General features: G+C 44.4%; 2 protein-coding genes across 2 annotated transcripts; one reads left to right on the top strand and one right to left on the bottom strand.

Moving 5' to 3' along the window:
- Positions 1 to 1,981: 1,981 nt before the first annotated feature.
- AOL_s00078g503 (uncharacterized protein) lies at positions 1,982 to 2,765 on the top strand (the record flags this gene model as incomplete). The annotated part of the gene is made up of 3 exons (XM_011123766.1): positions 1,982 to 2,200; positions 2,327 to 2,655; positions 2,720 to 2,765. 3 exons carry the CDS (start codon positions 1,982 to 1,984, stop codon positions 2,763 to 2,765), a joined length of 594 nt encoding a protein of 197 aa, XP_011122068.1.
- A 1,203-nt stretch (positions 2,766 to 3,968) lies between these two features.
- Positions 3,969 to 5,403, bottom strand: AOL_s00078g502 (uncharacterized protein; the record flags this gene model as incomplete). Its single annotated transcript, XM_011123765.1, has 2 exons — positions 3,969 to 4,566; positions 4,637 to 5,403. 2 exons carry the CDS (start codon positions 5,401 to 5,403, stop codon positions 3,969 to 3,971), a joined length of 1,365 nt encoding a protein of 454 aa, XP_011122067.1.
- Positions 5,404 to 7,154: the final 1,751 nt, after the last annotated feature.

Raw genomic sequence — 7,154 nt, 5'->3', positions numbered from 1 at the left:
TAGTAATTCTCTTTTAATGTGTCTAACCCTGTAGGCATATTAGAATCAGTCAAACACCCATCTGCAGCTCCATACTACCTACGAAACATCCATTCCATAATTTTCAAAAGTCGAATGATCAAACATCGGTATAAACCCGGACTCCCCCCCAGATCTCGGTCAAATTCTGAATCAATCAACCCCAGCAATTGGGTATCTTCCTCAGGCGCGTTTGATTCATTGTACAAAGCGGCGATCCTGTACGTACAAGATCCGGGCCAAGATATAAACTTGCTCGATAACTTCAGATGCTCCAGATACCGGCTCCAATGAATCCATCAACTCTTGAAGTAACTTAAATACATCAACTAGCAATTCTTAAAGTAACTTAAGATCATCGCTATCTGAATTTTCAATGTTATAGCAGACCTGATGCCACGACCCCTGCGCCATTTAAGCATACTGCCTTCGGCCTCTCTCCTAAAGTCTTTGAATCGAAGCAAGCTCGAAGAACGCCGCCAGAGCTAGAGGACTTTGAAGTCGTCTGAAGCCCCCCCATTCGGGCCCGGCTCGCCCATTGTAACACAGGAGCAATAACCGGCAACGCAACTGCTAACATGTTGCAGCGAAGACACCACCAGAATCTATGCCCAGAACGGAAATATTGGCAAGGATATCGATCGGATCTCGATCGAGTTGTCGTTGGAGTTCGTAGCTGACAACACAAAGTTAGTACGACATTGTATCATATTGTTTAGCACCATTCGATTCTTCGCTGTGCTCTTGATAGCCAGCATTGAGTATCAAAGCACGAATTAGAGAGAGAGAGAGAGCCATCTGCAACTCTTTTATTGATGGTCTTTGCAATCAATCGCATACTGGTCGGCTAACTTGGAAAGATCTAGCGAATATTCCACGTGTTGGTGCTGGCTAGGTGCTCGTGAAAGGGTGGCCTGAAGTTTTGTAGCTGTTGGAATGTCTCAAGCAGTATAGACTCCATAGTATTCTGCGGAGATCTCACTGGACGAGATTATGCGATCAATGATTGCTGTGCCAAGGCCGCCGTTGGCTCCTGTTAGAAAAATCGTACTGGAGGGTGGCATATTGATTTCGATATTCAATATTCAAGTAGTTATGCATATTCAGAGCCTTTATTTGTCTTTCATGGGACTTAGGCCGGTTTAAATATATTTGCTACTTCTATTTGCTGCATTCCTCGATCTAAACTTCTACAGCATGTTCGGGAGGCTGCGGGGCTCCGGTGTACTCATCCCTTACCACATTCAATATATTTTAGCTACCGGTCGGAAAGGCGTAAGACATCTGTACTGTAACGGCTCTCCTAAGGGCCTCCAAACAACGTTACAACTACTTCTTGCTTATTCCCGAAAGTAAATACTCAATTAATACGTATCGATACACCCTGCACGTCGGAACAATCGTAAGGGTAGTACAAGACTAAGTGAAGGGTTCGAAAGCTTATTGATTATCATATTAACCCAGTCCCTTTACACCGTCGTCTCGCAATATTAATGTCTGCAATATCATTTTAATTACCTATTTACACCTTAGGCTTGTCGCCAGGCTTCTCAACTATGCCTTGAGTTCCATTGTGGTATTCATTTCAAGATGCACTGTTTGTCTTTGTGCAACCCCTGCTAAATTTAAAGATGAATATCCAATGAAATTTAATGAGATGAAACCTGTGTTCTCACCTCAAAACCGTTGGCCTCGCCATCTCGTGACCACATGACAATGTCGAAAACCGCACCACCGTGAACGCGGCTCTAGATCTAATCGCGTCGCGTCGATGAAAGTACCTTTCCTCTTCCGAAAGTAACTCGCCAGGTATAGGTGCGCCTAGACATCGCCACTACCATCAAATTATTCCTTTAACTACCAGTATACTCTTCCTACATCGGAGGTTAGAATTGAAGTCAGCATCGCGGCTCTCCTTCATCAATTATAGAAGCTTCCCATTCGCATTCAGATCAATTAAATTATGTCCGAGGCCGAGGGAACCGAACTTACGGGCGATCGCCCAGACACTCACAACACGATGACTTGCAGACCACCCAGCGTCCCTCGGCCGAAGTTAAGTAGAACCCAAAACCTAGGTGCCGCGCAGGTGCAAATGGCTTTCAATGATGAATACTGGCTTCGCAAAACCGAAAACTGGGAAGGAAAGGCTGTTATGGCGAACATTCTTACGTTGATACAGGTAAATATCTTCTGTATTTGTCACAATTTCTTTTACATCGCTACAGAAGCACCATAGCTGCTCTACAAAATAGCCTTTAATGTTGGAATGTGGAGATTGTTTCAAGCTAATATTTAATTATTCAAGTCAATTTGCGAGGAAGTACTAGAAGAGTATGAAGGCCGCATGTCGAAAACATTTCCATCTTATCTGAGACAAGTCGGGCCGATCAAAAGGGCAATGTATGGCAAGTTTCTCGAATTACTTCAAACGAGTTCAATGGAAGAGGAGGATCGATCTCTCATTTTTGAGATGATGGAAGCAACTGACTTCCGGGACAAAGACCTCCGAGGAAGTCAATGGTTGTTTGAGTACTGTATCCGTCGGACTACTGAAAACCGCAGCTCTCGAGCTAAGTCCAGAGATCCAAAGGCTAAGAAGAGACATCGAGGCGTGGTCTATTTCCAAGGGACTAGGTATGTAGTCCATCCAATTATAGAAATGTCTTCAGAAGCCGCTTTAACCTTTTGATCTCTATAGTAATATTCAGAGTACTAGCGAAAGCACTGGGCATAACTTTTTGTAGTTCCGGATGTATACAGGGTTAGGATGAATCTCACTATCATCGTTAGACGTCTATCACGCATCTCATAGCAACTTTCTCACAGTCACTGCCTTAATTTGTCTCGTGCCTGCCTTAATATTTTATACTTCGAATTCGACAGACAACAAAACCTGGTGTTATCACACTCTGCTAAAATTATTGGTTTCCAGTACCTAGATATTTTATGCGTATTTTCCTCGTTAAGTCATCCATGTGGAACGAAATTTTTCCCATGCCACAAAGCTAAGAAGCCATGTATGCTAAATCTATGTAAAAACAAAGGCACCGTCTTCCATATTAATATTTCCCTCTCTCGGAATCGGTGCTTCCACTGATCACAGATTGGACATACACTCTGCGCAAATGCATTGTCCATTCTCGTCCATCGGTTCCCAGCTGGATTCGAGGCTAGGTTAGCCAGTCTCGTGAACATCTTTGTGCAACACAAACACAAACCTTGGAATATCCAAGTTTGGACAAGTCTCGATACGCTAATTCAGTCTCGGAACCAAATTCCCCTTTAGGATGTTGGATTCCAGTTACAACATTAACAACACAATAATTACTCAATTTCGTGGGTCCCTTGTGCAACCCACAAGCGCATGGCTTCTCTAAGCTAGGACATTCGACAAATTTATATAAATTTATTGCGCACTAGTTTAACACTCCGTTATTCAACGTAAAAGCTTCCTTTGAAGCAAAAAAAGCAATAAATATTAGGAATAAAAATAGCAATTTACAGAGGATCAGTTGAAATATAGCCATGATGAAAAGTGTGTGCCACGAGCGTGGGTTCATCGGTGTCACACTGGACGGGGGTATTCATATTTAAGCGAAGCCATGCCGAATTGGTTATCCCTGTTCCGAATAAGCTTCTTAGTGCTACTTAAGTATTTATCGCGTAGACTTAGTGGGTACTTAAAGTTCAATGTCCGATCTCATATTCCATTCGTTCTATCTCAACGTTACTTGTGCTAGCTAAGGTACATGATAAGTCGGATATACATTTTCATCGTTCTCGCTTTGAAGCCCCTCTTTTCTATTTTAATTGTTGTCCTTCCAAAATTTGATGGTTGAAGTGTTCTAATCTTTGTAGTAGCTCGTTTCCGATGCTAGCTCAAGCTATGGTGCGTTACGTATAGCGTCTTAAGATCTTGGTCTCGCAGAAATCTGAACTTGCTAGATCTAGTAGCCCATTTCCGCATCCTCATCAAGTTCAACATCTCCATCGTTATCGCCTTCATCGCCGTCATCGCCGTCATTGCCGTCATTGCCATCGCCATCATTAGCTGGGGTATTGTCTCCGTCTGCGGGGACTTCACCATCTTCTTCGTCTTGCTGGTCCTTAAGCTCTGGGTCGCTATCATCATCCTCGCTAGTTTCAGTGCCGCCGGTTTCGTCCTGGAATTCTTCCTTTTGGATAACAGTGACGGTTTCAATAACGGGCTTGGCGGTGACAGTAACAGTCTCGGTGATAACCTGGTTGACCTTAGTAGCACTTGTAGGCGTTGCCTTGCCATTGATATAGACGATGTATCTGTGGGGAAGTTTGACGACCTTGACAACTCGCACGGTCATCCTCGGCGGAGGACGTCTAGTGACAGTTTCAATGATGGTGTTTGTAACAGTTGTCACTGGTTGAACGGCAGGGCTCTTGGATGTTTCAGTGACAAATTGGGTGACCCTTACGGTCTTCCCTCCGACTGTTTTGTTGACCACGACTGTTCTGACAGGGTTTCGTCTTCTTTGTTGAATTGGAACACATCCACCGAATGGGCCGTTGCTATTATGAGTTTAGTTGGTTAGTATAACGATGCAGAGGTTAGAATGGGCTTAAATGCAGTTTAACTTACAGAGAACCCTCCTGGCAGCGCACGATGCAGATGTTCTTAATTCCCTTATTTGCTCCATAAGATCCGCGACAGTCCATATTTGGTGGTAGCTGGAATCTAAATTTATTGAAAACCTTGCCAAGCTTGTTTACCGAACACCCTGCGGTGAGCGGTCGACCAGCCCGACCACAGGAGAGGAGTTTCAAGTGCCTAGTCCAGGTCTTTCCATTACCATTATAGTCGATTCTACAGTTTAGAAGTCTGGCATTCCCCTTGATAGTTCGTGACATAACCACCATGGTTCTTCCAGCGACAACTTTGGGGATACCCGTCCTGACTCCGCGGCCATCCTGGGGACCCCAGCGTCTCCTGACGTTACCCTTGTTTTCGTGGAGAGCTAGACCCTCGATACCCCTTGGCACATTGATACGTCCCTCGGGATCAGCTTTGCGTTCGAAGAAAGTCTTCTTACGCTTTTGCGCATTCCAAACACCCGGTTTGTTGGTCTTGAGGTGCCAGCCAACGCTGTTGCCTGAGAATCCACAACCGTAGTTGAGGTAGGTAGCGTTGTTTCTATCATGAAAGACAGTTCGGTCGAAGACAGCTACGTCTAGAAGACGGCCCAAAGGATCCCTGCGGGTATTCTTGTAGCTGAATCCGAGACCCCAGCCATGGAGTTTAGGGTTATTGCTTCCCCAAGCATCCATGATGACCGCATGGGCAGATGTGATATCTGTAAGTCCGACGAGGGCAACAGTTGCCGTCGTCAAAAGAGTGGAGAAATGCATCTCGAAAGAGTGTCTGGATTTTTTTGACCCGAAAAAAAGAATGAAAAGTTTCTTAATGAATGAAAGGATCCGTGATCAAAAGAGTGACTGAATCAATGAGTGGATTAGCGGAGAGACTCTGCTAGGTAAGGTCAAGGAGCTAGTGAAGGTGCTCTTGCTGATTCGAAAAAAAAAAAAGTTCTCTCGTCGACTTCGACGAAAGGTTTATATAGACATTATTTGACAGAAGCTTCCTGTGACCCAGGTTTCCAAACTATATCAATGCAATAGTTCTCTACGGCCTCGATCATTCCAACGACGATACAACAAACCGCGACCGCTTCAGATTGACAATTGGGATGAACACACCATTCCAGATCGTGAGAACTTCCGTCGCGCGTCGACAATCCCCAAATAAGCAAAATGATATGGCTACATGCGGGTGCACATGACAGAGGGCCTACGAAAATCGGGTGGTCTACAAACGATATAGGTATAACAGAACACAAGGAAACCGGCAGTCGAAGGCCGGAAATCCGGAAAATGCCGGCCCTGGTATGTTAACGTCAAGAAGACAGGCGCACAGGCAATATGGACGTGCTGCTAATGCGTTACACAGGAACGATAGCTATAGCTACTAGCTAACCTAAGCTTCTTAACGAGACCCGCAAACGCTTCGACGGTCTTCCTTAAAAATAGGGTTCGAAAAACCATTTCGAGCCCTCGGAAGGGCATTCCCCACTTCAAGGAAACTTGCCTCCTCGGCTACAGGATTACGTGGAATTGGAGCAAGCGAATTTTGTCGCGCCCCAACAATCCAATCGGCTTGAGATCTGTGCGCCGTCGTGTTACCAATAGCGCGATTCGGATATAGGTGGTATAATGGGCGCTATAGGCTGCAAGAAGGATCGATCTAAAAGTGATATAACCACCGAACTGGCGAGTATTCTTTTTTAACACATATTAGTTCTTATCAAAACATTGCATATGCAGGTGCGTTAGTTGGAGCACGAATTGAACGTGGACCTTGGCCTCGAATCCAGGCTTTCTTGAGGCCATGAACCCTGAACTTGTTCGATCTGTTCGTTTAAAGAAGCTAGCTGGTTAAGCTAAGCGAGTGGCAATGAAGAATGCCTTCCCGAAACTAGTGACCAGCGTAGCGAGAGAATCCATCCTCCGTCAAACGACCCACATTTTTCGCACGAATTCGGACAAGCTTTTGTTGGAATATGACCAAGTAGGTGTGTTGCTAGCTGTAGGATTCCATATAATATGCATAGATGCTCCCAAGTTACGAGACTACCGGTATACCTAAGCCCAGTTATATTATGTATCCATATCTATCGACTAATTGGACGCCCTGATGTAAGTTGTTCTCCCTTCTTTCATATATTATGAAACAACAGAATGACAAGAGCCACATCTTGTCTATTATGTATTAATTACTTGGTAATTTGTTGAGAATCATTCGTGGCTTGTATGCACACAAATTTGGGTAGAGTTAGCTAGCTAGCCAAATGAAGAAACGAAAATCTTCAAGATGCGGTCTTACGCGGGTTATAACCGTTAGGATTCTTCGGAGAAAAACTGACTTAAGCTTATAAGTACGAGCAAATCATACCGCGACTTTATCAAAGCTGACTTCGCTATAAACCTAGGAAGTGTGTGGAGTAATAATAAGTTACACTAGTAATAGTCTAGAAGTTCCATGAATTGGTGCTCTTCCATTTCCATTATTGCGAGATATTCCTTCATGGGAGGAGCCAAATATA

The sequence above is a fragment of the Orbilia oligospora genome (genome assembly GCF_000225545.1).
Source record: "Orbilia oligospora ATCC 24927 unplaced genomic scaffold scaffold00078, whole genome shotgun sequence".
In the NCBI taxonomy this organism is placed as follows: Eukaryota; Fungi; Ascomycota; class Orbiliomycetes; order Orbiliales; family Orbiliaceae; genus Orbilia; species Orbilia oligospora.
Note: the sequence above shows the minus strand (reverse complement) of the source record. Positions and strands in the feature narration are given on the sequence as shown.